The following is a 26,757-nucleotide window of genomic DNA, read 5'->3' on the forward strand; positions in this document are numbered from 1 at the left end:
GTAGTCTCATCAGTATTTATTAAATCTTAGAATCTACCTACTCTAAAAACTCTAAACCTAATTTCTAAAACTTTACGTTTGTTATGTTATGAACATTGTACGATGTAACAGTTTCTAACAGTTCCACCCCAGTGTGCAGGATGATGTAGGTTTAATACTAGGAGGGATGTTGTCTGCAGAATGAGGGACTATGACGCACGAGTTCAAGCCCCTTGTTCCAGCTACATTGAAAGGCAAAGCGACATTCTCAATCTCCAATAACCGTATAAACAGGGTCACCACATCCTCGACTGGAACTCCCACAGCCAATGTTGCGTCTACACACGACACCAAGCAAGGGCGGGGGAGTGAGGTAGCGCGGCGTGGAAATGAGGTAGTGCAACCCAGACAGCTCCAACCTATTGTACCCCGCATGACACCTAATAAAGCATCTGCTTCGGGCAGTTCTCAGAAAGTTATTCTAAACACTTCGGGGAGTGCTAAGTTCCTCCTCGTAAATACATCCCAGATGAAACCGCCTGCTAAGCGTGGGGCTGCTAGTCAAGTGTCCCACGTGTCCATCAAGCGACCTAACAACAAGCCTTATCAGCCTATTTTACCCTACGCTCCACCTCATCGCCCTGTAGAGCAGCTAAACACAAGTGTGCTGCCTTCTCGGACACAGCCAGTTCCTACTCTTCCAAAGCAGCCTGTTTCCTCAGCTATTGACGGTGGGATATATCCCCGACCTAAGAAGCCTTGCAACTGTACCAAGTCGATGTGTCTGAAACTGTACTGCGATTGTTTTGCTAACGGAGAGTTCTGCAGTGGTTGTAACTGTCAGAACTGTCACAATAACATTCAGCACGAGAGCGAGAGGTTCGTCAACATTTTACATTAATCTTAAACTTTTTGAATTGTCACTATAACTTCAAAATTATTCGTAGTCAACAGTTTATAAACCGAGTGTTTGTCAGCCTTCTTTTCTAAGTAAAGACTAAAAACTGTTAGCTGTAAAGTTCTGATTTTAAAACAAGGTTGTTCAGGCTTTTATTCTAATGAAATACTGGAAAGTCCCTATTTTAAAATAAGGTTGATTTAGATTTGATGATAGCTAATTAACTGTGTTCAGAGCGCACACTTAAATCTCATTATAAGTTAATAATCATGGCATTAGCACGGCACATTGAACATACATACACTTCTGAGTAGAGTCTACTCAGTAGAGTAGCCGATACCTACTGCAAATGTATACATGATATCACTGGTGAGTATAACCACGTGACAGTTTGCCGCCAAATACCAGCTGACTACTTGTCAAGTACTTCTCAGTCAACAATCACTGTCACAAATAAATTGCATGTCACCAAAGTTGTATTACACTTAATAAACATATTTACAGATCGAGATCCATTAAGACCTGCTTGGAGAGAAACCCGCTAGCATTCCATCCCAAGATCGGGAAAACGTTCCAAGGTTCCGAGGGAACCTCAGATGCCAGACATCATTCTAAGGGGTGTCATTGCAAGCGGTCTGGATGTCTCAAAAATTACTGTGAGTGGAATGGTTCTTAATTGGCTCATTAGTCTGAGTTTACGTGACTGATTGATGTGGAATTTAGAGAGTTAATTATTTATACCACCACTGCTAACCATGTATACTTTACTGTGTATAATGTACATTACACCCCACCTAATATATTGTATTATTTAGATTGTACTCATCGTAAACTGTATGTAGTCTGTATGGGTGTTTCAAGACTAGTGTCCAAACTTTGAGTGCTGCTCGAAATTTAACAAATGACACAAACTAATTTTTGCGTTAGTAATTTATTCGGATATTAAATTGTTTACAAAAACTGGAGAGTATTAGCTGGTCAGTCCACCAAAACAAGTAAACTTTCTATAATTACTACTAATGATTGAGTACTACTATATAATCTGGATAATATCTTCCACTCTTCCCTGTCCCAATATCTCTTACTAAAACAAATGAATCTTGAAGACTGTCCAAGTTCTTATACCTTTTGAATTTAAATCAGATTTTATTGCATTAAATAAGTTTATATAATGCCGACCTCTCCTACAACTTTACGACGCTTGTATTGATTTTTCTAGAAATGTTGTTGCACCAATTAACAGCTGTTGATTTTTTCAAAGACATTTTCTGGAATAGATCAAAATCAAGAGCCCTCCAAAATAACTGGTTCAACTTGCGCTTTGAGTCAGTGCTTAAGTGAAATACGTTTGCATCCTTCTAACTTGTTTAAGTTATAAAATGCTTGTTACACCTAGACTGTAACGGGGTTTCACTGTTAATCAGCATTGCTAGGTTTAAAATACTCTTGTCAGATAGCGCTTAGCAGCAAAACATCAATTTATAATTGCCAAAGCCGCCGAATTTTAACGACCATTTCAGCTCAAATTTTGCCGATACTGATATTTTGCAGGTCTTCGTTAGTAAAATAATGAGTTGCAACTGTGCTTCAATTAGCGCTTCAGTAGCTTCATTATCTTTTTGTCGTGAAGTATTATGTTTTCGCATCAAAGCCTGCGATTTTTTTCGTCTTTCAATTTCCTTACAGTTTTTAATGGTCATGTGTTTTTAATCTGCATTGACACGTGACAAATATTCACTATAAAATATATATTAACTAATCAGCGTGGCGTGTGCAACATAAACCAATCATCCTCCAGAATCGCTGTCTAAACAAACTTTTGCCACATCCTCATCATTACTCTTATCTGAAAGAATGTGTAAATCTTTCACAGTTCACTGCTACCAGCGATACTTGGATATTAACACTCCAACAGGCAACAATCACTTTAAGTACAATATTAGTTCAGTGGAATGTGGTGCTATCAGTTTGGATAGCTGGAACTCACAGCTTGCCACTTTCATTATTGCAGCTAACCACACACAATCTGTGTTCTCTGTGGGGCAGTAGATAGAGAGAGAGAGAGAGAGAGAGAGAGAGAGAGGAGAGAGAGAGAGAGAGAGAGAGAGAGAGAGAGAGAGAGAGAGAGAGAGAGAGAGAGAGAGAGAGAGAGAGAGAGAGAGAGAGAGAGGAGAGAGAGAGAGAGAGAGAGAGAGAGAGAGAGGAGAGAGAGAGAGAGAGAGAGAGAGAGAGAGAGAGAGAGAGAGAGAGAGAGAGAGAGAGAGAGAGAGAGAGAGAGAGAGAGAGAGAGAGAGAGAGAGAGAGAGAGAGAGAGAGAGAGAGAGAGGAGAGAGAGAGAGAGAGAGAGAGAGAGAGAGAGAGAGAGAGAGAGAGAGAGAGAGAGAGAGAGAGAGAGAGAGAGAGAGAGAGAGAGAGAGAGAGAGAGAGAGAGAGAGAGAGAGAGAGAGAGAGAGAGAGAGAGAGAGAGAGAGAGAGAGAGAGAGAGAGAGAGAGAGAGAAAGAGAAGAGAGAAGAAAGAGAGAGCGAGGGTATTGTAAAGTGCCATATATGATCAAATATTAGTTGGGGACAATCTCCGTTATATGTAGTTTGAAGTTAACAGATTGATCTTGAAGGAGAATTTCTGACTTGTATTAGGTGGCACTCTTACATAGCCCTCTTGATCTCTATATCTACTGATGACTGATGATAAATAGTATATATGGGCATATATATATATTATATAACCACATCGCACCTGAGCGGCTCTTACCTTATTTCATGTCTCAGGCGAGTGTTACGAAGCTAAGATCCCATGTTCCTCCCTGTGTAAATGTGTGGGCTGTAAGAACTACTCTCAGACACACAGCACACTGCAAGAGCTGGCGGATGTGGCTGTGGTGCGTCATCAACAACAAAGCAGCGTCAGCGCTAAGTTCAGTTCCCAGCTTCACAATATGAGCCACTCTGCACCTGACCTCGCTCCTCTTGATGATATGAACCTTGATTGTTTGAGCATGAACTTGGCCGCTGCGACTTGCAGGTATGTGCTGGTGTTTAATACAATATGAAACATTTGTAGTTGAATTGGTTAAGTTGAATATAATATAACATTAATGCCAATCGCTTTAATATACAAGAAGTCTAGAGCCCTCATCTTATAATTGAGTGTTGGTAAGATTTGGTTTGACCTCCTTTATGTACAATGTACATATTAAACTATAGTTCTGTGATTGTTCTGCTTCATCATTGTTATTGTTACAATACACGTCAAAGAAGCTCAATCAGCTATTGAAATTTAAATTTGATATTTTCAGGTGTCTTTTATCGGCGGGATCACATGCAGTGGATCACTACTTTAGCATGGAAACTATTGAGAAAGCAATAATCGAGGAATTTGGCCAGTGCCTCAACAAAATTATCGAAAAAGGAATGCAGAAACCTCCGATCAAAACGGAGCCACCTCCTACAGGGAAAAAGTGAATGTAAATACAATTAATTACGAAATATACATACAAGTTTTGATTGTTTGCCGTTTGGGGATAAATTTTTCAGTTTTATCAGTTTTCTTTTGTTCGTAGGTAGTTGATTTGGAGATTATTGTAAAGAATTAGTTTCTTAACCTTGTTAGCACTATTATACACACTTTCTAGGCGCATTAGTAGTTGATTTAAAGCTTATCATAAAACGTTAGTTTCTAAACTTTCTTAAAATTATTATACCCACTTTCTTTATCGTCGGGAGCCATTTTGATTTTTGATGTGTATTTATAAATTAATTCGGAAATCAATCTCCCTCTCTTAAGTTTTTCACTAAAAAATCAAAAAGTTTACAGTTGACGAGTTACAGTTTTAATAGTTGAGGCAATTTTGGGATTTAATCTGTATTCGACTGAGTAGCATGGCACTATTTCGAAAATACATATTTTTATACCAGCTTTAAACCAAATTCTTTATGTATGTCGAAATGCAATTGATGCTGTTTTATAAGTTTTAATTTCGAACTTGAATTATTATGGTGATATATTATAAACTGTTTATAGTAGCAAATAGCTTTAGGCGATATAGGTCAAATACCATTATGTGTTATGTATTACTGTGATTACCGTTTATTTAGCTGAATTAATCATTTTCAGGCTTTGCTTTATACATACATACACTGGGTTTATATTTTTAAATGCCCGCCTTCCTTACAGTCCGTTAATTGCGGATTTCTCAGTTTGGCTGTAATCCAGCAACCTCAACCGAAAAGCGGCTCCGCGTGGGACATTTCCGCAACATTACTTAACTACTAGCAGAATCAGTCTCAATTTCGAGGAGCCGCGCCGCAGATAGCAAATTATTGAAATTTAATGAAGTGCGCTGCCATCTATCTGCGTCTAGTCCTGCAATACCGATTATGCAGTAGTACACAGTTAGTAGTATCGGGAGACGGGAACTAAATGTATTTCTATTTTCTAATAGTATTCAGAGTCCTTGTTGATCAACTGCTCATGTATATCTGACCTATATCAATTGGCATTTGGGCACCGAATGGTGGATGGATTGTTTTGCGTTGTCCGCTGGGACACAATAAAAGTGATCCATTTCTGCATTCTGAAGGTCCCGATACTCCTTTAAGCTTGGTACTAAGTGGTTGTTTAGTGTCTACACATTTAACGTAAGCCAAGTGAGAGGGTTTAGAAATCCTAATTCGGGAGCCAGGTTGATATATACAGTTTTGTATTATAGAAGGTGGGTTGTAAAAGGAGCTCTTTTCGGGATGGATAGGGTTGGTAGAGCTGAGTTGGCTATACCTATTGGGTCAGATTTACAGCAGTTAGGACCTCTAGAACAGGACAATAACCCAAATCAGCTAGGACGCATAGCTTGGATTTTTTAAATATGATGATTTAGGCGACTCGTAAGTTTATACCCGGTGGGATGTTTTAAGTGCTTTGCCTCTAACCAGGCGTAATAACAAATGCTTCAACATTGAACATGGATTTGCCAGAAACTATAAATGATCATGGTCAATGCTAGTTCCGGGGCTGGGTTTTGTTCGGCTTCGCATGCACACCGTCACAGATGAAAGGTCAAACAGCTTATAATACGGTATGTTCCTGGTTCCACATGGAAGAGCTTTAAGCTGAGATTGATAGATTAAATCAGGAGAAGAACAATGGACGAAAACGCCGCCTAACGTACGTCGACTACGCGCGCGACGTGCGGCCGGACGTGTTGCGCGAGTACCTCCAAGAAATAATATCCGCGTGCCCTGTAATCAGTGTTCGCAACGGAAGCAGAAATATTGCCCTAAAATTGTGGCCCAAATGTACCAAAATGAACACTACCTAAGGGCACAAGATGACTGTGGTCAGTCTTCTGAAATTGCGACCCACAGATACATTTGTCTAAGTTTAAACTCATCCAATACAATAATGCCGCATCCTCGCTTTAGTTGATAAATAATTTGGACCAATTATTCATTCATCGCATTGTCCATAACTTATGCGGGAAAAGTTGCCCCTCATGGCCTGGAGTAAGTTTACCGAAGATAATATCTGATCTAACTGTCTTGATAGAGACCTTATGCTTTTTGAAAGTGGTCAGTGATACATTTTGACTGACTTTTTCACCCGCAACCAATTAGTAGGTCAACTATAGATGGCATATGACACGATTGAGGTGATGGAAGTTTCATTTCGGTCGGACGAAGCCCACAGCAGAAAGCTTAACAAAACGAAAAGTTGTATTTTCAAAAGTCTGTCCCATTTTCAAATATGAAATTTTCTGAACACAAATTTGACAGATTGGATAAAATTTTTGCCCAGAAACCAATTAGTCAGTTAATTGATGATGGTATGAAACCAAATTGAGGTACTGGCAGTTAAAATCCCGAATAAAATTGCAAAATCATTTTGTCCCAATCTCTGTCCCATTTTCAGTTTTTGAAGATGAAATTTCCAGGACCCAAATTTTACAGTTCAGACTGATTTATTCACCCGCAACCTATTAGTAAGTCAACTGTAGATGGCATATGACACGATTGAGGTGGTGGAAGTTTCATATTGGTCGGACGAAGCCCACAGCAGAAAGCTTAACAAAACGAAAAGTTGTATTTTCAAAAGTCTGTCCCATTTTCAAATATAAAATTTTCTGAACACAAATTTGACATTTTGGATAAAATTTTTGCCTGGAAACTAATTAGTCAGTTAATTGATGATGGTATGAAACCAAATTGAGGTACTGGCAGTTAAAATCCCGAATAAAATTGCAAAATCATTTTGTCCCAATCTCTGTCCCATTTTCAGTTTTTGAAGATGAAATTTCCAGGACCCAAATTTTACAGTTCTGACTGATTTATTCACCCGCAACCAATTAGTAAGTCAACTATAGATGGCATATGACACGATCGAGGTGGTGGAAGTTTCATATTGGTCGGACGAAGCCCACAGCAGAAAGCTTAACAAAACGAAAAGTTGTATTTTCAAAAGTCTGTCCCATTTTCAAATATGAAATTTTCTGAACACAAATTTGACTGATTGGATAAAATTTTTGCCCAGAAACCAATTAGTCAATTATTTGATGATGGTATGAAACCAAATTGAGGTACTGGCTGTCAAAATCCCGAATAAAATTGCAAAATCATATTGTCCCAATCTCTGTCCCATTTTCAGTTTTTGAAGATGAAATTTCCAGGACCCAAATTTTACAGTTCAGACTGATTTATTCACCCGCAACCTATTAGTAAGTCAACTGTAGATGGCATATGACACGATTGAGGTGGCGGAAGTTTCATATCGGTCGGACGAAGCCCACAGCAGAAAGCTTAACAAAACGAAAAGTTGTATTTTCAAAAGTCTGTCCCATTTTCAAATATGAAATTTTCTGAACACAAATTTGACATTTTGGATAAAATTTTTGCCTGGAAACTAATTAGTCAATTAATTGATGATGGTATGAAACCAAATTGAGGTACTGGCTGTCAAAATCCCGAATAAAATTGCAAAATCATATTGTCCCAATCTCTGTCCCATTTTCAGTTTTTGAAGATGAAATTTCCAGGACCCAAATTTTACAGTTCAGACTGATTTATTCACCCGCAACCTATTAGTAAGTCAACTGTAGATGGCATATGACACGATTGAGGTGGCGGAAGTTTCATATCGGTCGGACGAAGCCCACAGCAGAAAGCTTAACAAAACGAAAAGTTGTATTTTCAAAAGTCTGTCCCATTTTCAAATATGAAATTTTCTGAACACAAATTTGACAGATTGGATAAAATTTTTGCCTGGAAACTAATTAGTCAGTTAATTGATGATGGTATGAAACCAAATTGAGGTACTGGCTGTCAAAATCCCGAATAAAATTGCAAAATCATATTGTCCCAATCTCTGTCCCATTTTCAGTTTTTGAAGATGAAATTTCCAGGACCCAAATTTTACAGTTCAGACTGATTTATTCACCCGCAACCTATTAGTAAGTCAACTGTAGATGGCATATGACACGATTGAGGTGGTGGAAGTTTCATATCGGTCGGACGAAGCCCACAGCAGAAAGCTTAACAAAACGAAAAGTTGTATTTTCAAAAGTCTGTCCCATTTTCAAATATGAAATTTTCTGAACACAAATTTGACAGATTGGATGAAATTTTAGCCCCGAAACCAATTAGTCAGTTAATTGATGATGGTATGAAACCAAATTGAGGTACTGGCAGTTAAAATTCCGAATAAAATTGCAAAATGATATTGTCTGGCAATCTCTGTCCCATTTTCAGATTTTGAAGATGAAATTACCAGGACCCAAATTTTACAGTTCTGACTGATTTATTTACCCGCAACCAATTAGTAAGTCAACTATAGATGGCATATGACACGATTGAGGTGGTGGAAGTTTCATTTCGGTCGGACGAAGCCCACAGCAGAAAGCTTAACAAAACGAAAAGTTGTATTTTCAAAAGTCTGTCCCATTTTCAAATATGAAATTTTCTGAACACAAATTTGACAGATTGGATAAAATTTTTGCCCGAAAACCAATAAGTCAATTAATTGATGATGGTATGAAACCAAATTGAGGTACTGGCAGTTAAAATTCCGAATAAAATTGCAAAATCATATTGTCCCAATCTCTGTCCCATTTTCAGATTTTGAAGATGAAATTTCCAGGACCCAAATTTTACAGTTCTGACTGATTTATTCACCCGCAACCAATTAGTAAGTCAACTCTAGATGGCATATGACACGATTGAGGTGGTGGAAGTTTCATTTCGGTCGGACGAAGCCCACAGCAGAAAGCTTAACAAAACGAAAAGTTGTAATTTCAAAAGTCTGTCCCATTTTCAAATATGAAATTTTCTGAACACAAATTTGACAGATTGGATGAAATTTTAGCCCGGAAACCAATTACCTTACTCGGGATTATTATAACCGGGATAAAGTGGTGGGTTTTGGAAGATTCCGCCATATTTTTCCCGGTCATAAATTTCACCAGTCATAAAAAAACCCGCCGACTCAGATTATGGGGTTCCAAGGGGGTGGTGATCATCATATTTTACCTGAAGTCTCATATGTGCTAGAGAAGACTTTTGAAGCAGTGGATGGAGGGCTGTAACTTTATTGGCGGTTGCTACCATAATTTCGTTATAAAAATCACAATTTGGTTATAGAAATCAGATTTCAGGGTGGACCGTGATTCTCACTTTTCTTGCCCATGAAGTGAGTAAACTGTGCCACTATTTCATGGTCCACGGTGGATTGATTACTGGAGCAGTTGAAGATGCAAAGCCAAGACGTTCCCCAATACCAAGCGGTGGGCAGGAAATTAAGCTCCGGCTGACCTTCAGAGCAGTGGCCCATTAGCGGACAAAATGAAAGTTTTGTTAAGACAACAATACAACTTCGAATTTGACGGTCAGCAGCAGGGTGATATAAATAATGATAACGGAGGGGACATTAGCGATAATGAGAATGAGAATACGCTTTAATGAAGATTTGACTTATTATTGCTATAGATTTATTTTCCTTCAAATACTAGACGTGTCTTTTTTTCTATTTCTGAGTAATATCAGTAACTGTAAATTGAAATAGCTTCTTTAACAAGTAACAAAAACAGAAATTTCGGTTGAAAATTTGTTGACCTCTGAAAAAAAACTTGAAAGGTCGGCCACCGGTAATACATGACCGGGATAATTTGGCGGGTTTTGGGAAATTCCTCCATATTTTTCCCGGTTATTAATTTTCCCAGTCATAAATTAACCCGCTATAATATTCCCGAGTAAGGTAGTCAATTAATTGATGATGGTATGAAACCAAATTGAGGTACTGGCAGTTAAAATCCCGAATAAAATTGCAAAATCATATTGTCCCAATCTCTGTCCCATTTTCAGTTTTTGAAGATGAAATTTCCAGGACCCAAATTTTACAGTTCTGACTGATTTATTTACCTGCAACCAATTAGCAAGTCAACTATAGATGGCATATGACACGATTGTGGTGGAAGTTTCATTTCGGTCGGACGAAGCCCACAGCAGAAAGCTTAACAAAACAAAATTTCCAGGACCGAAATTTTACAGTTTTGACTGACTTTTTCTTGAATTACCATCTGACAAGGTCACTGAGGATGGCACAAGACACGATTGAGGTACTCAAAGTTCTTTTCCCAAAAGAAAGCGTTGATAAACGGAAAATCATCAGAATATAAAGAGATTTTGGAAGATTTTTGAATAGAAGCTTTTCTGCCATCCCTTGACCGAAATTTCGCGGTTTTGACTGAATCTTTGACCAGTGACCAATCAGTGAGGTCGGTGAGAGTGACACTAGTCGCCATCAGGGCACTGGAAACAGTATGTCCGGAGAAAACTTTGATGCAATGAACATTTTGAATATTATGTCCTGGAAAATTCTTTATGAACATGCTCCGAACGATACGGGCTTCGAGTTCAAGTCTCATCAAAGGCATGGTATTAAGGCAGAGATCCCAGCCATGAACAAAAGCGCACAGTTGTCGGTAAGAACAGATTACGACAACAGCTTTAGAGTTAGAGCAGCTCAGCTCTTCAACGTGCTCCCATCGGAGCTCCGGAGTATCACATTGCTAGACAGTTTCAAAGTTGGTCTAGGCAGATTTATGGAACAGTACCCAGACACACCACCGGTTCCGGGATACACTCCGACAAACGATAACTCAATGCTGAGCTGGAGGAGGACGCACTCGATGCAGTTGTCCTGAGCACGCCCTGCCAAACTCACCAAAACGTACCAAAACGTACGTACGTACTACCAGTAGGACATTTTCAAATTTTAGCTTTCCGCGACCCCAATTAAGCGGTTTACGTTTAATCACTTTTTGTCCAATTTTTGAGCCCCTCCCCCCTCCGTAATCAGTTTACGCATAGCTATGTGTTAAAATTACATTAACGTTATCATTAAGAAACCCCATTCCCTAAATTTGTTTACATATTTATGATGATTTTGATGATGAAATAACCGCTGGCATCATATTCTCGTAAAGCTGAAAACTTTATTAATCGCTCTTCCAGACACGTTTTGCAATGACTAATAATGATGTGAATAGAAATAATAACAAATATTTTAACAATTTGGAAAAACATTGTTATAGAATACATTACACAGTTCTCCCTCGGACTCATTTTTCACAAACCCAATGAAAGAATATTAAAAATATTCAAAAGTTTATTAAGTCTTCATGAGACATGATGCGAACTCTAAAAAGTAAGAATCAATATTTTATTTTATTTTGAGTAAATCAAATATCAATCCGGTATAGTAATAACATATCTTGCATAGGACATGGCAGTAGTTAATATTTTTGACAGCAAAATAAGAAAATAAATTACAAATATGCATACATATTCGTAATAATATGAAAATCGTTTTTCCGGATCTCGAAAATTCATTATTCAAATGTAAGTTCTTCAAAGCTTCAAATTCTGTCCCCAAACGTGTAAATTAACCAATGAAAAAGTATATTTAACATCTAATCCGTTACTTTATAAAATAAAGAGCACACGCAATTGTAATAAAAACCAAATTCTATAAATCCACTCTAAACGGCGATAGTTGTAATAATTATTGGTAACCACAAAAGACGGCTCTGTAGTCTGTAATAGGGTTAGCAACAAATCTAGACCAGTCCTTTAAAGTAGGAGGGTATATGTGGCAGTGTAAATTACAATAATCTACCGCCGTATAAGGAAGGACTACACTTCGGTGCTTAGATCAGGTATATTCCCAATATCTGTGAGATCGATGGGTAAGGGATCTTTAAACAACTCCTTGCTGTCGCCGATGTTGTTGGCGATGTAATCTGGGATTGAGGGTCCGAAGTAGAGCTTTACGTTTGACATGATGGATCGGTATTTGAACAATTCCAAATACTCCGGTGTCAGCTTCAACTGAAAGAGAAACAACTTTAGATCAGATTTAAACGGCCAGGTAGCGCAGTTGGTTAGCCAGCTTTGCAATCGTGAGATTGCGGGTTCAAATCCCACTGCCTGCCTGGTCGTGGGGTGAGTGTCGTTGACATTCAGCTAAGGATCGTGAGTGGTCTATGCAGCCCCCCGGTCTACTCAGCCGAATACTCGAGAAATCGGGTGTGAGGGTTAAATGAGGAGCTGCACATTGCAGCAAAGTCTCGGGCGAAGAAAGTATGGTACACACTACCTTAACCGTCACTGGCTAAAAACAAATCCTTCGGCTTCCTGTAATTGGCTGGTTGCACTTGTGTAACAATATGGCTGTTGGAATACTCCGAAGTAAAATAAGTGTCTAGATAAAAAAAAATATCATTTGCTTGATCAAATCATCCATGTTATTTACAGGCGTCAATTAATGATCGCAGCTAATTTACCTTGTCATAATTACGATAAAGCTTTTGATCTCGGTAACATAAAATAGCTTCATAGGCTTTGTCCTCAGTAAATATGTTACGTTATAAAATATGGAGTAGCACATTCAAAGCTGGCTGCAATTCCTCAGCAAGCATCAAACTGGAATTTAAACAATGGCACTGAGCATGTACCACGTGACCTCGATACTGCCTTCTGATTGGTTAATCACGCTCACTACTTGTTACAGTAGTCAAGGAGCTTGCAAAATACAATTATCTGCAGTTCAATTGCTGCTTGTTCTTTGAAATTGGTGACTCGTCAAAGTGCCGGACCATGTCTAATTTATCGAGTGTAACCCCTAAATCCTTTGGATCACGTAATCCAAGTGTGGCGTCCAAATTGGGCGCACCTAAGAGTACCACGCCAGTCTCAAAAACTCCAACGAAATCTGTGACACCTGCATCTGTAGCCCCTGTTAAGAGTGCTACTCCGGTCGCAGCCTCTGCAACACCGGTTGCCAAAAATGTGTCACCGGCAGCACCAAAAACAATAACACCAGTATCGGCTAAAGCTCCGACACCTGTGGCCCGAAAGACCGTAACACCAGTATCGGCTAAAGCACCCACACCCGTGGCCCAAAAGACAGTAACACCAGTATCGGCTAAAGCACCGACACCTGTGGCCCCAAAGACAGTAACACCAGTATCGGCTAAAGCACCGACACCTGTGGCCCCAAAGACAGTAACACCAGTATCGGCTAAAGCACCGACACCTGTGGCCCCAAGTCCTGCTAAAGCAACTGAAACACCCAAAGCTGAAACGCCCAAAGCTACAACACCCAAAGCTGCAACACCCAAAGCTGAAACGCCCAAAGCTGCAACACCCAAAGCTGAAACGCCCAAAGCTACAACACCCAAAGCTGCAACACCCAAAGCTGAAACACCCAAAGCTGCAACACCCAAAGCTGCAACACCCAAAGCTGCAACACCCAAAGCTGCAACACCGGACACCAAACCTGCACCAAAAGCTGGAATATCTCTGGACGAGGGAACGGTGGTAACCACTAAAGACGGTTCTGTAATAGGATCAGTAACAAATCTAGACCAGTCCTTTAAAGTAGGAGGATCTCCAGTAAAGACAGCAACTCCAACAGGCTCTCTCTCAGTCGCCTCTTCTAAGTCGAGTAAGAGTGGTGGTAAAGCTATCAGATCAATCTCAGGAGACGATATAGCGAAGTCCATAGCACCTCCCTCCGTGGGGAGTAGTGATGGCGGAGAAGGTGAAGCAGCCGCTGTTGTAACGCCAAAAACAGTTGACACAGGTAAATTTAAGCAGAATTTGTGCTTGACGTAAAATGGCTTTCAGCCAAGCAAATTATTTTACCATTCATTATTTGTCATGCTGACAGGACGCTCTCAAGTATTTCATAATAATAATAACAACAATAGCATGATGATGACTACAATACAGCATAATATTTAACCTTGAATTGTGACAGGTAGCAGAAGATCAATCCTGAAGACACCTAAGACCAACGCAAGTCAACAATCACTAGGTCGGAGTAGTCAACAGTCCGATCACCACGAAAACGGACATGATGTCGCTTTCTCCAGTCAACAGTCACTTAATGATGATCGTAAAACAGTGTCTATCAAGGAAAATCCGGAGGTGTTTTATGTTGACCGGACATCTGTCCACAGTACAACAAGAAAATCTAGCAGCCGTGCATCCTCTGGTGACCACGTCATTCAAATAGAGGTAAGTAAGTTTATCTTACATTATTAAAGCTCACTCCTTCAATCCATCTCTGAAGCCATTATCTCAAGAACTCAATAACAGAGAGCCATACCTTTTCAGGAACAAAAGAAAAGCGATGATGAAAAAACAATAACTCCATCTGAATCAGCACCCAGTCTGCAACAAAGCGCATCTATCCAAGGATCAGTGTCAGAACCAACAGAGTCACACCATTCCACTCCTCATAAAACACCTCAGCTGGTTTCACAAGCTTCAATACCACTAAAATCTGTCTCACAAGCTTCACATCATTCTGCTTCACAAGCTTCACTTTCACTTCATTCTGTTTCACATCACAGTGATCAGGATCATACTGCTCTCGTGATAGAGAACCCTCTAGCAGATCTAGCTTCCCCAGCAGCCAGCTCCGTCAGGTAAGAAACAGGATCGTGATTTAACATAATAACAGTTCTGTATATTGTTCTAGATCTAGCATTTTCTAATTTACTCTGACAGTAGAGGTTGAATTTAATTTCAGTCGATATATAGCCTGTTTGACAAGTAATAAGACCTTATATGAAAGTGTCAATATGCACACCTGCCCTCTAAACGTTGAAATCTATGCAATCTGAAATGTGCCCCCTAATATTACGTACTCTATAAAGTCTGAAATGTGTCACATAGTACTATGTGCTGTATAAAATGTGTCCCATAATATTATGTATAATGCAGGGCATCAGTGAGAACTATGAGCAAGCAAGATAGATCCAGTAGCAGTGGATCTCATCGTAGCAGCTCCCACCACAGCGGCTCTCACCACAGCAATGGGAGTGTCAGAAAACCTAGCCGTCAGAGTTCAATCCGGAGTTCAGCAAATGGTTCTGTTCGTGGATCCTACAGAGAATCACGAGGGTCTGTGTCCGTGCCAGGAGGTAAAAGCACAATGCACGGTTCATCTGCTCACAGCATGGCTGATGATGTTAGCCTGTATATAACACCTATGATACAGCCACTCTCACAGACGGACTCAGTTCTCAACAGTAAAGTGAGTTACAATCTCCTTTCTACATGTACGGATTTTTTATTTTGGCAGTTTAATTGAAAAACATCTGGTGGAAAATTCATGAAACAAATCCCTAGCTATATATAACACTTCACTACTTCCAACAGGACGTAGTTGATCCTTTCAAAGCGTTTGCTCGTAAGATAGCAGCCCAGTTCACCCCAGAAGACATATCAGCGGTTCATTATCTGGCGAACATTCCCGAACGTGTACAAAGCAAGCTTACAACTGGAGTGTCACTTATCAACTATCTTACCAACAGCAGGTTAGTAAGTGTCCCCTCAGTTGTGAGACTACTTGTGAGAGTGTTTCGGTTACTATCCACACTAATGTGCACTATTATATAGGGGATAACATACTGACCATTGCAGCTGTTAGTCAGACTCATCACTTGACAATGTTTCTAGGAGGATGAACATAGAGTTCCTGACGATCCTACTTGAGGAAATGGAGAGAGTAGATCTGTTGGAGGAGCTCCTGGCATGGGTCCAAGATAAGGATGATACAGCACGTGCAGCCCAGAAACGTGGCCAGAGGGTCGGTATAGCGGGGCCCAGCGACGAAGAGAGCACCTTTATCACAGTCTCACAGCGAATGAGAGACCGCATCATGGACCCTGGAACACTAGTTAGAGGGTGTGAGGAGCTGGTGAATCTTATGGGAGATATCCGAGCCCAAGTGGCAGAGTGCAGCATTTCCATCATCCTGGCAGCCATGAGACATCACATTATGAGTGAGCCAGTGCAGGAAGCGGGCTGTGTGACGCTGGCTAATGTTTGTTATCATCACAGGGGACTACACGCTCTTATTGTTATGCAGGTAATAGCAATATCTTTTAGTTTATATTCATTATTCATGTAGATTGTTGGTGGGAGGCTTAAAACTTTACTTTTATTTATTTAGCAAGGGGCTCTTCTTTTTTTGGTCATTTTGAAAAACTGCAATAATCGTAATGAGGTTAAATTCTTAACAACTCCGCAGTGGATGTACTATATACTATTAACCCCCCTCTATACTATGTGTGATATGTACACTATAAGTATACTGTGCCTAGTAATAACTTTCTTCAGGGGGGTGTAAGGCACATCCAGTTGGCGATGCGTAGTCACGTGAGCAATGACCTGGTGCAGCGCGCAGCATGCGGCGCTATCGCTAACCTCGCACTACGCTACGACGACATTAGGAAACAGTGCGTTAGTGATGGAGTTTTGAAGAACATCATAAATGCTATGTCCGCACACAAGGTTAATAATAAATGATATTCTTAGTATTAGGGTCACGGTCACTTGAATACAATATTTGATTAACTGAAGAACTTTCGATTTGGATAAGCACTTTTATATCTAAATGTGTGTACGCAGTTCTCACAGTGGCATTGCGATTTAAACCGCATCTAATCGTGTAATTGGTTCCCCTAAATAACCCAGTTCCCTGCCAGGAAGAGTCTGAAGTACAAGAGCAAGGTTGTTGTGCCCTCTGTAACATGGCAACAAACCAGCCAGAGATTCAGCAGAAAGTAGCGGATATGGGCGGCCTTGAGTGCATTGTAACTGCGCTCAAAGTGCACAAGGGAGATGAGATGGTAGTGGGGAATGCGCTCACTGCCATACAGATACTCTGCAGTTATGACAAGGTGGGCATTTTAGAAAATCTTCTCGAATTTTCCATGCCATTAAGTCTGATAACTATTTGCGTTTAGTCGGTAAAAACATCTGTTATACTATGTATATTTCAGTGACTATTAAAGTTCATTCTTTGATCTCTTATATTTAACAGTCAGTGCAAGAACAATGCCTGAAGCTGCACGTGATGGACTACGCTATAAACTCCATGTTAATGTTCCCAGCTAGTGATATCGTGATGGAAGCTGCGTCCGGGGTTCTGGGTAACATGTGCTCTCACAGTCCTAAAAACAGAGTCAAGGCTGGCAAGGTAATTACTTAATTAGTTTGTAATTACTTAATTAATTATTAATTAGTTCATGTACATCAATCTTGTATACAATAATACTCAGATCTCTAAATTAAGTACTTTAGCTCCGAGAAAATAACAACAGTGTCCTTAGAACGGTGCGATAAAGATGTCGATAGACGCGATCAAGAACATGTCAGCCAACGAAGATGTAGTCGCAAGATCTCTAATCATGTTAACAAATGTGTGCTTCAATAACGATCTCAACAGAATCATTGCCAAGAAACTTGGAGCAGTGGAAGCCATTGTGATAGGTTTGTTTTTTAGCCATATTATATACATGTTCAAATTGATCAGAATGATGCGTCACATGATATAACCTGGTGTTTAGTTAACCCACAACCCCACTAACAGGCATGAAGGCACATCCTGAATCAACAAAAGTTCAGAGACAAGCCTGCAGAGCTGTGTCTAACATTTGTATAAAGAACGTAGACTTAAAACAAGAGGTTCGATATCATCTTACTCTGATCTTATGTTGACTTTCTTAATTCCCGTAGTCGGAGAAGCTATTCAAATTAATATTACTGTTCTCTAATTGCCGTGCTCGGAGTATGTAATGATAAGTTAATCAATTTATCATTTTATCATGTTTATTCTCAGTATAAAGTTACAAATTTTATAAATTTATGGAATTTTTTAATTATAAGTTAGCAGGTACTCTCCAGGTTTGGTGTTCAAATGTTAACAAAACTACTCTGGTATTATTACGTATGACCAATAAGTAACTGTTTCCAGGTGCTGTCCCACAATCTGATAGACCAGGTGGTGATCGCTCTTACTAACCACCTCAACGAGTCACGTGTTGTAGAACCTGTGCTCTCTGCTCTCTACTCTCTCTGTGTTTATCATGGTCTCAGACAGGAGATAGACGAGACAGCGATAGAGAACGTGATCACAAGAATAAGGGAGGCATATCCTCCAGAGAGTGATATTCACGAGAAAGCGGTGCTCACTGAGACCGAGCTCAAGTCTGATGATAACTGCTTTGGTTTCATCGGAAAGTACGTACACACTGTTTCTATCTCCTGTTGTGTTTATCTTATTTTATTTAGAGTATGAGACAGAATTTGCTATTAATATCATGCTAAGAATTGCATTTTATAAGCCATCATTTGCCACCTAATGCGAAGGAATATAACAAAGAGCTTTGTTCACAATTCAAGGTGGATCACGTGTGATGGATTCAGAGATCTGATTGGTCTTTCAGTTGCATTAAGTTTATGATGTATCATGTGATATAACACGTGAATTTTATTTCATCTCCATTAATACCATAACTCCGACAAACCAAATGTTACAACTATCTAAATTAAAGTTTCATCTCAGTTGGAGAAAAATGTCCCACGCGATATGGGGTGGTGGAGACACTGTTGTAGATGACGAGCGACTGGATAAGACACCAGGAACCACAATACCCCAACAAGCCAAATCCGTTCTTTCAGCTAAAATCGAGGGTTATATCTCAAGAGCTTCCAGAAAAACTACTCCGATGACGGTATAGAATATTATCAAAATTAATATTCATGTCAAACAAGTATAGCGGTACCTGCCATGAAATGATGGTCTTAACCTAAGTCTTGTAACCCAATGTCAATTTTGTCAGGTTGAAGTACAAGAAGCTCCACTGGGAAGCAAGTCCCCAAATGTATTGGGCGACACAGCTGAAGTGGATTTAGAAGCAGGAGTAGGGCCCTCAACTTCAGGAGCAGGATCACCAAGTGGCCCTGGACCCTCAGGCCTCTCCCTGCCACCCTCAGCTCAACCAACATCACAACCTACATCACCTGCTGCCACTGGAACTCCAGCCCTGGTCCTGAAAACGCCAACTTCCGGGAAACCACCGAGCAGGACTCCAGCAGGATCTGCTGCCAAAACACCAGGATCAGGGAAACTGGTAACTCTGGCATCTCAACAGGGATCTAAACCAACTGAGGAGATAGGATCACCAACGAAAACACCAGGAGTGAAAAGCAAAACTCCAGGATCAAAAACGCCCCACGAAAGTGTTCATTCAAAACAAGCAACACCAGTCGCCCAGCCTTCTCCGATAAAGAGTAGTCCACGAAAACAGAGTCGAGCAGAAGCAGCCGAGGAAGTAATAGCTCGTAGTCAGGCCTCCCAACGTTCTGCACTACTCGTTACACCAGCTAAATCAAGCAAGTCTGTTGTAAGTGCTAAGGTTTCAAAACACGAAGCAGAAGAAGATAGGGGATCAGACCGATCCATTTCACCGAGTCAGAGATTTACTCCTAACAGAGGACTTACAGAAGCCGAAATATTCTAATTTAGACAACCTTCATAGGTATTTCAACGTTTAGTGTCATGAACAACTTCAGAAAAGAGCAAAACTCTTAATGTTGAAGATCACTGATCAGTATGCAAATTTTATCTAGATGAAGATAGATTAGCTGCCTGGTTACTTTAAAAGATGTTTTCAGAATTTGTCAAAGCCTTTGATATTTCTTTACCTTGTACAATGTGTATAAATCCCATAAATAAAGAGAACCTGAAGGAAAAACATACGAAATAGAAGTTAAACTTACTTTGTTTGAAAGAGCTGACATTTTAGCAGCATAGTACTCGGCGTCAGCTTGGGATCTGCTTCGAGCAAGATTTGTGGAATCTAGGGATATATTAACGTTATTTAATTTAAGTCACTTATTAGGCTCTTTCAGTAGAACTTATTGTATGTACATAATTTATGTATAAGTTGTATTATATAATATGCACTTTATGCGTTAAAGTGTCAAACATAGATTTGATCGATTTTTAGATTAACTTTAAGACCTTCTTAATACGCTTAAAAATAAAAATATTCGTCGTCACTGAAGTAACTGAAGTCCTGATAAAATGAAGTTACCTTCGATAACGGACATCTTCCTCTGGCTGTCTTTCTCCATGATCCTCTGACTGTACGTTATGTTGGCTACCTCCGCTTGTTTCTGAGCTTCAATGATGGCTCTCTTTCTTTCAGTTTCAGCCTCCTTCTCTATTACTTTCTGTTTCTCAGTTGCTATCAGTAACTTAGTTCTCTCTGCTTCCCTAAAATAAGAGTTTCGGTAAGATCTAATCCGGTCTAGTTGATACGTCTGATAAAAGATGCATGAAAAAGAACAGAATCATAATGCCAAGTTTTTGTACCATAGAAGTATAGCCAAGAATAGATGCATTATGTATAATGTATTATACTGCAATACAATACTTTGTATTGTACTACTACTTCAATGACGTTTGAAAACGGTAGAATATGAAATATATTTGATAATAACTTACATGAGTTCGTAGTTTCGTCTGATTGCCTCAGGAATCTTAGGTTTAGTTACTCGGACGCCTACTATTTCCAGCCCTGGAGCTACTTGTATCAGATCCTTCTGTAGCGCTATCTTCAGATTCTCGTCTATCTGATCTATAAATAAATAACCATTACTAGATTTTTTACTTCGGGTATAATATTCGACTAGGAGTTCTATTGATCAAAAATCAAACATTTATAATCTATAAAATATGATAATATTAAGAAATATTATCAGAGAAATGAAGGTTCTTACCGAATAGATCAATGTAGACTGAATGCAAGTTTTGAGTACTGCAGAACTGATTGACTTCGTGATGAACCTTGTCGAATATGAGCGGCTTGTCGTAATCAGCAGAAAAGTCACGTACCACGCTCAGAACTAAAGAGGGTTGCATTTTAAACACCCTTATCAGCAGATATGATAACTAATATTCACCTCATCTCAAATAAAATATAAGGAAGATTAATATTTATAACTCATAGTATGACGGTCTGAAGCCCGTAACCTCAACCTGGCCTTACATTTATCAAAATACCTGTACCTGAATCACTCTTGAGTCGGTTGACAACCTCTATTCTATCGAAGTAGATCATGACACCGCCGCTGGTACCACAGGGGATGTCCTTCACTTCGTCAGTTTGTGTCGTTACCTCAGATAGTATATCAGGATAAGTATTGGGTTACAAATATGGTAATATTGAAGATAAAAGTAGGTCACGTGTGAGTGTCACGTGTGAGTGTCACGTGTGTGTGCTTACCTGGACAGCTTTGGTACTGGTGATGAAAGGCATCATGAAGTGGTAACCAGGGGAGGCAGTGGTTTGCAACAAGGCCCCACCCTGTGGGAAACAGTAAGTTTACAGAGCAACTTGGGAATTGTTATCTTAGACGAACATTATAAATTCAGAAGGTGCCAATTCAACTGGGGTTGACACAACTTTTATTTAATTAGAGAAACAAAAAATGTAAGTAATGTAAGAAGCGCAAGAAGCGTAAGAAATAAGTACCCGATAATAAACGGCAACATTCCCCTCCTCGACCTTGTGGAGTGAGAACTGCATGAGCAGGGCACACACCACGATCAGTGCTATCAGCAGAGATCCTGATACGTTGTTACTGGGCCCTCCACCCGGCATGCCTGGTGTTGAGGTATTTCTGTTGAAACAAAACTAAAAGCAAAGTATTCGGGAGAGAAAAGCTAGATGAAAGGTTGGTGAAAAGTGGTTAGAATCAGAGGGCTCAACAGTAACTAGTATTACAAAAGTGTTGAGACAAAAACTGATTACTGAACACTGATTACTGAACATGATATTCGATACGATGAAACTGGACACGGGCAGTTCTGTACTAGTTTTCAATTAGTTTCAAACCTGTGAAATTAGGAGGCTGTGGGTTAGTAGGTTGAGGGGACTGCTCCGGCCCTGGCATCAACTAGTACAGGTAAACGTGGTTAATATCAATATTAGATGGAACAAGTGTTAATAACACTGTGTTAAATATGGTTAAAAACTTAAACCAAACGAGATGGATATCAGATATTATCTCCATAAACTGTGCAACAAATCATTGCTAAGTTTCGAAACCAAAATCAATAAACAATGATCGCAGTAAAGCTCAATATAGCTGCTGATAAGTTATGACTTGCCACTTGATTATATCATATAATATGTGTTTCATAAACACAGTATTAAATATGGTATTATTGGTTCTTCAGTCAACTGACATTGATGATGTAATGTAATATCAACAGATGTTTGTAACGATGATTATCTGACAGTGAAATTTGACCCTTGATTATACAATGCATACAATTATAATTATACGATAATGATATTATATCATAAATAATTATCATTACCGACACACTCAATTATTTGAAGAGCAGCAAAATTGAAATAATTTATAATATGAAACTCCGATAGTAAGAATCAAATTTCAGAAATTTTCTCAATAAAATGTATTCGATATCAAACCTCGTTACAATCAGATATAAATTTATCAATGTGATAAAATACATGTATTTAATATATTATTGTGTACTTAATCACGCTCATTTAATTGAAATCAGGACAAGAAATACTGTGGATTAACTTGTGATGTAATATTCAAATTTTCATAAGACAATTGCAATACGAAATATTGCAATACGCAATCAACAAATAAAATCATATCTACTATCTAAATTTTAATGCGACCAGAAATTTGTTTTTGTAAAAAGTCCCATCCTAAAAAACATGTAATTAACTGTATCAAAACATCTACAAATAAACAATAAAATTCATTATCTATGCTTCAATAAAACGAACTATCAATCATTATATGTATGATGTAATCAACCACAATATGAATAAGGCCATTTTAATCAATAAAGTTAGCAGGATTATATTTAGTAAGAAGCAATTTTGTGCACCAATCTTGTGTAAAACTATCCGAATACCAGGATCACAGTGCAGTTTATTTGAAAGTTCTATATTCTGATATCAACCAAGCGGGGCTTTAATAATCTGTAAATTGTCTTCGTTGGGCATTATAAACTGATATAAATCAAAAACTTGATACAAACACAGTAAACATGCACAAAATATTTTGTTAACTCGTCTCCTATCATCAATATGATTCGCGAATTTTAAAATGAATAATAAGATCTTTTGCTAGTCTATTTGTGATCACTTGTTTTGTCGAAATTTCACCCAAGTCGGTTCTATCGAAATCTACTGTGTACTTTCTGAGAATTGAGCTGATGAACACCTGAAATTGACAGAGCTGTAAGCAAGTAGGTAAAGTAGATGGTAAACAAAGATATACTGAATTTAATTACGTGACCGCCGGTCACTGACCGGATCAAGTTATAATTGCTTTACTATGATCCGACATTTGGCCTAAAACAAATGTGCAACTTTGCATGAAATGGCGGATGTAGATTGTAGCTATTACAAAGGGTTAGATCAGGAGGCACGTATATTATAATGTTGGTACTCTTCTCCGACTCATTATTAAAGCACTGCTTTGCGTGCTCCAATAGCGAAAATGAGCTTATTTTTTAGAGTTGATCACTGAATACAATGCGCTTAATTTTCCGATTCCTACAGACCGTTTGCTAACTGTTAACCTTAAATTCGGCGGATTTTAGTAAAGTTGAGGATGCTGTCTCCTAACTTGTGCGCTGACCCTATTGCTCAGTTACAGTGACGTTTGGGGTGATGAAAAGTTCGCATGCTGCCTGTTAAATTAGCAGCCCGGTTTTGGATGATGGTGACGATCAGGTGATTACAAGATCCTGTGTTGCTGTATGCACATTCCTAACGAGGTTATGTATATATCTGGTGAAACAGGGTATCCAAATTTTTGGGACATCGAATAATATATATCAAATAGTTACCTTTATCTCAAGCAGGGCCAGTTTCTTGCCAATACAGCTGCGAGTGCCACCAGAAAATGGAATGTAACTGAAGGGGACAGGTGATTCATCCCATCTATCCGCTGAGAACTTTGAAGGATCCTTCCAGAACTTTTCGCTTTTCTGAAAACGTACATGTTTATAAGATGAACCTATCCAAATTATAGTTAACAAATACTGCAGACATAAAATAACTGCAACTACTTGATGTTAAAAATTTAAACATAATAATAAAAGAGGTTGTGCAATTAACTAACCTGACACACTCAATGTTGATGTGAACTTTGGTGTTTCTTGGTATAAACTGATCACACAGGTTGAAACCCTTGGGACCAGTTTGACGAGTAACTGAAGAAACAATCGGGTGATATCTTAGTACTTCTTTGATGAATTTGTCAAGATACTTCAGCTCGTTCACTTCCCTGTATTCTATAAACTCTCTTTCTCCAAATACCTGATAATAAATAGATTTAAATAATATAAAATTAGCAAATCCTTTGGATTAACGGTCACTTCTACTAAAGGCAAGTGATTCACTATCGATAATATCTGATCACTGACTGCTGATTAGTTATCACATATATATATTATATATCAAAATAGAATGATGGTTTACAAAAAGTTTGCATAACGTTTGACTGTACTTACTTGCTGGATTTCATCCTCGATTTTAATTAAGGCAGCTTTGTCTCTCAACATTTCATAGAATGCAAAGTTTATTGTATGCATGGAAGTATCAATTCCGGCAAAGAAAAACATGATTAATTCATTTATCAGAAGGTCAATCCTCAGATTATCTCCTTCCATGTTTGTCTTGACAAGAGAACCAACACATGAGTTTAGATCAATTTCTTCAAAGTTTTGAGACAAAATGAAGTCTTTGAAGTATGACTGAACATCATGAAGATCCTTCAGCACTTTTGCTTTTTCAGTTTTGAAATTCCATGGCATCCAGAAGGTATTCTTGTGACGGAACTTGACAGATAAGCCCATGAATATACTGGCGATTTTGTTAGTGTATGAATGAAATTCTTCTTTGTCTTCTATATTCATGATGAATAAAGCAATGACATGGGAAACATGTCGCTGCATTAAGTGGGCTATGTTTGTCCCTTCATCACAACCAATAGATTCAACTAAGTCAGATGCAACTTCTAAAAGTTTACTATAGCCTTTCTGCAGACCAGCTGTGTGAAAGTGGGGGTCTAATTCTTTTCTTTTAGTAGCCCAAGCCAGGGTACCAGGTTCAGTAAACAGTGATTTATCACCCAGTAGGTCAACACCGCAAAACTTGCTGAGATCATGTTCTTTGGGTTTTAGAAGAGTCACCGAACATAGGACATCTTTAATCTTTCTTGTATCAATCACATGTATGTGAACACGCCAAGAAGAAAAGAGTACAAAAACGTTATAGCCAGATTCTTTAGACCAACAAAGAAATGTTTCAATAAAAGGTCTTTTAGCTTTCACAAGTTCATATGCATGAGCCAAGAACACATTGGTATACTTTGGACAGTAGAACTGAGAATACCGTCTCCTTACTAGACATATATAAAGGACACTAAATCCAATAAGAAGAAGTAGGAGGACAGTGATAACAAAGAGAGTGATCATCTATGAAACAGGTTTCTTAAAATCAGGGTTCTTGTTTGATGGATCTTAACACTGCGATTATCATTCCTCAGAACCTAGCAATTTTTTTTTTTAATAAAAAAAACCCATGTAGCTGAGACACCTCACAGCAAGTAGACCAAAGTAGCTCTTGCTTGTGAACGATGCATCAACTACCCGCCGAAGTGGTGGGTTGGGAGTCCCCTCCCCCTGGGATCATTCCGTCCGTAAAATTGTATAAAATTGTATTGAGTTTTAATACTTTCAACACTACTATATAACAAATAATTTGAGATTATGTGACTGATTAAATGCTGAAGATAAAAGAAATATATTCATTTTGCTAAGATTATGTTTGCGTTTCATTGCTCAACAGCTGTTTGAAGGATCAAATTTAAGATAAAATTGTATACAATATAAAATAGTACAGTAAAATAATACCTAGCAATATGTAAGGACATTTTAATAAAATTCGACATATAGTTTAGTAGAGCAATATTATTTATTCTTACTCTTAATATCACCACGATGTCAAAGGTAAATCGAAGTTGTAGCATCAATCATGCTCCATATAATAATTTGCATTATTTTTTACATCTAGGTGATGTGATGCACAGTGCTGGCAAGCAAGACCATCGCCCGTTCTACCCCTTTACACAGTTACAATGATAAAAATGTTTCAAACAATATACACATAATATAGCATTGACCCTTACTTACTCAATTTGTAGGCTCTAAATTTATATCTAGTTCTGATATTCTACCCCTTTACTAATTTTTGTTCTTTTTTATTAAGACGCATCTAGTAGCAAAATACGTTTGTGTACTTTTATACGAAATTCGGTTCAAATTCGGTTAAATTGCCATATCTAAAATTTATTTTGTGGTTTACATAAACAATAAACCCTACTCCTTATTTCAAATATTAGACCGTCGACGAGTCCAACTCGGCGCGCTTTTTGGTAGGTTATAATGTATAAACCTACAAAACACT

General features: G+C 38.7%; 8 protein-coding genes across 10 annotated transcripts in view; 5 read left to right on the forward strand and 3 right to left on the reverse strand.

Annotated features, from left to right (window-relative positions):
- The window catches only part of LOC134817930 (RNA polymerase II subunit A C-terminal domain phosphatase SSU72-like), an 89,674-nt gene that overhangs the window by 41,624 nt on the left and 21,293 nt on the right, over positions 1–26,757 (forward strand). The gene's annotated exons all lie outside the window — the stretch shown is intronic.
- The window catches only part of LOC134817750 (kinesin-like protein KIF9), a 94,649-nt gene that overhangs the window by 20,044 nt on the left and 47,848 nt on the right, over positions 1–26,757 (reverse strand). The window lies entirely within an intron of this gene.
- LOC134814818 (protein lin-54 homolog) lies at positions 131–5,011 on the forward strand. Its single transcript, XM_063823105.1, has 4 exons — positions 131–858; positions 1,382–1,533; positions 3,647–3,899; positions 4,174–5,011. The coding sequence occupies exons 1-4, from the start codon at positions 191–193 to the stop codon at positions 4,337–4,339; spliced, it is 1,239 nt and encodes a 412-aa protein (XP_063679175.1). The 5' UTR covers positions 131–190; the 3' UTR covers positions 4,340–5,011.
- On the forward strand, positions 12,966–20,214 carry LOC134817748 (uncharacterized). Its single transcript, XM_063827001.1, has 14 exons — positions 12,966–14,006; positions 14,184–14,443; positions 14,543–14,856; positions 15,155–15,467; positions 15,593–15,750; positions 15,893–16,304; positions 16,556–16,729; positions 16,924–17,118; positions 17,262–17,417; positions 17,551–17,710; positions 17,811–17,905; positions 18,195–18,460; positions 18,786–18,954; positions 19,063–20,214. Exons 1-14 carry the CDS (start codon positions 13,019–13,021, stop codon positions 19,741–19,743), a joined length of 4,341 nt encoding a protein of 1,446 aa, XP_063683071.1. The 5' UTR covers positions 12,966–13,018; the 3' UTR covers positions 19,744–20,214.
- On the reverse strand, positions 19,745–21,891 carry LOC134826031 (erlin-2-B-like). The gene is made up of 8 exons (XM_063838293.1): positions 21,775–21,891; positions 21,514–21,594; positions 21,291–21,405; positions 21,008–21,133; positions 20,733–20,865; positions 20,320–20,501; positions 20,003–20,082; positions 19,745–19,789 (listed from the first exon to the last, which is right to left on the reverse strand). Exons 1-8 carry the CDS (start codon positions 21,889–21,891, stop codon positions 19,745–19,747), a joined length of 879 nt encoding a protein of 292 aa, XP_063694363.1.
- Positions 22,296–26,496, reverse strand: LOC134817898 (cytochrome P450 4e2-like). The gene is made up of 4 exons (XM_063827271.1): positions 24,801–26,496; positions 24,410–24,606; positions 24,135–24,275; positions 22,296–23,503 (listed from the first exon to the last, which is right to left on the reverse strand). Exons 1-3 carry the CDS (start codon positions 25,764–25,766, stop codon positions 24,137–24,139), a joined length of 1,302 nt encoding a protein of 433 aa, XP_063683341.1. The 5' UTR covers positions 25,767–26,496; the 3' UTR covers positions 22,296–23,503; positions 24,135–24,136.
- The window catches only part of LOC134817765 (endoplasmic reticulum membrane-associated RNA degradation protein-like), a 52,701-nt gene continuing 51,972 nt past the window's right edge, over positions 26,029–26,757 (forward strand). Inside the window, exon 1 of one of the 2 annotated variants that reach the window (XM_063827074.1) lies at positions 26,029–26,062. The gene's annotated coding sequence lies outside the window, so the exon portion shown is untranslated. The remainder of the gene's footprint in view (positions 26,063–26,757) is intronic. The other variant, XR_010160566.1, reaches the window with a different exon arrangement.
- LOC134817807 (BSD domain-containing protein 1-like) overlaps positions 26,040–26,757 on the forward strand; it is a 48,099-nt gene continuing 47,381 nt past the window's right edge. Inside the window, exon 1 of the mRNA XM_063827146.1 lies at positions 26,040–26,055. The gene's annotated coding sequence lies outside the window, so the exon portion shown is untranslated. The remainder of the gene's footprint in view (positions 26,056–26,757) is intronic.

This window comes from Bolinopsis microptera, chromosome 1 (assembly GCF_026151205.1).
Source record: "Bolinopsis microptera isolate Bmic1 chromosome 1, MBARI_Bmic_1.0, whole genome shotgun sequence".
Classification (NCBI taxonomy): Eukaryota; Metazoa; Ctenophora; class Tentaculata; order Lobata; family Bolinopsidae; genus Bolinopsis; species Bolinopsis microptera.

Coding starts and splice junctions, on each gene's coding strand:
- LOC134814818 (XM_063823105.1), top strand. CDS start 191: ATGACGCACGAGTTCAAGCCCCTTGTTCCAGCTACATTGAAAGGCAAA. Junction 859..1,381: donor ATTCAGCACGAGAGCGAGAG/GTTCGTCAACAT, acceptor ACATATTTACAG/ATCGAGATCCATTAAGACCT. Junction 1,534..3,646: donor TGGATGTCTCAAAAATTACT/GTGAGTGGAATG, acceptor TTCATGTCTCAG/GCGAGTGTTACGAAGCTAAG.
- LOC134817748 (XM_063827001.1), top strand. CDS start 13,019: ATGTCTAATTTATCGAGTGTAACCCCTAAATCCTTTGGATCACGTAAT. Junction 17,711..17,810: donor AGTGGAAGCCATTGTGATAG/GTTTGTTTTTTA, acceptor CCCCACTAACAG/GCATGAAGGCACATCCTGAA. Junction 17,906..18,194: donor ACGTAGACTTAAAACAAGAG/GTTCGATATCAT, acceptor AACTGTTTCCAG/GTGCTGTCCCACAATCTGAT.
- LOC134817898 (XM_063827271.1), bottom strand. CDS start 25,766: ATGATCACTCTCTTTGTTATCACTGTCCTCCTACTTCTTCTTATTGGA. Junction 24,607..24,800: donor TCGAGGATGAAATCCAGCAA/GTAAGTACAGTC, acceptor ATTTATTATCAG/GTATTTGGAGAAAGAGAGTT. Junction 24,276..24,409: donor ATCAACATTGAGTGTGTCAG/GTTAGTTAATTG, acceptor GTACGTTTTCAG/AAAAGCGAAAAGTTCTGGAA.
- LOC134826031 (XM_063838293.1), bottom strand. CDS start 21,891: ATGCCGGGTGGAGGGCCCAGTAACAACGTATCAGGATCTCTGCTGATA. Junction 21,595..21,774: donor TCGAGGAGGGGAATGTTGCC/GTTTATTATCGG, acceptor TGTTTCCCACAG/GGTGGGGCCTTGTTGCAAAC. Junction 20,502..20,732: donor AGACGAAACTACGAACTCAT/GTAAGTTATTAT, acceptor CTCTTATTTTAG/GGAAGCAGAGAGAACTAAGT.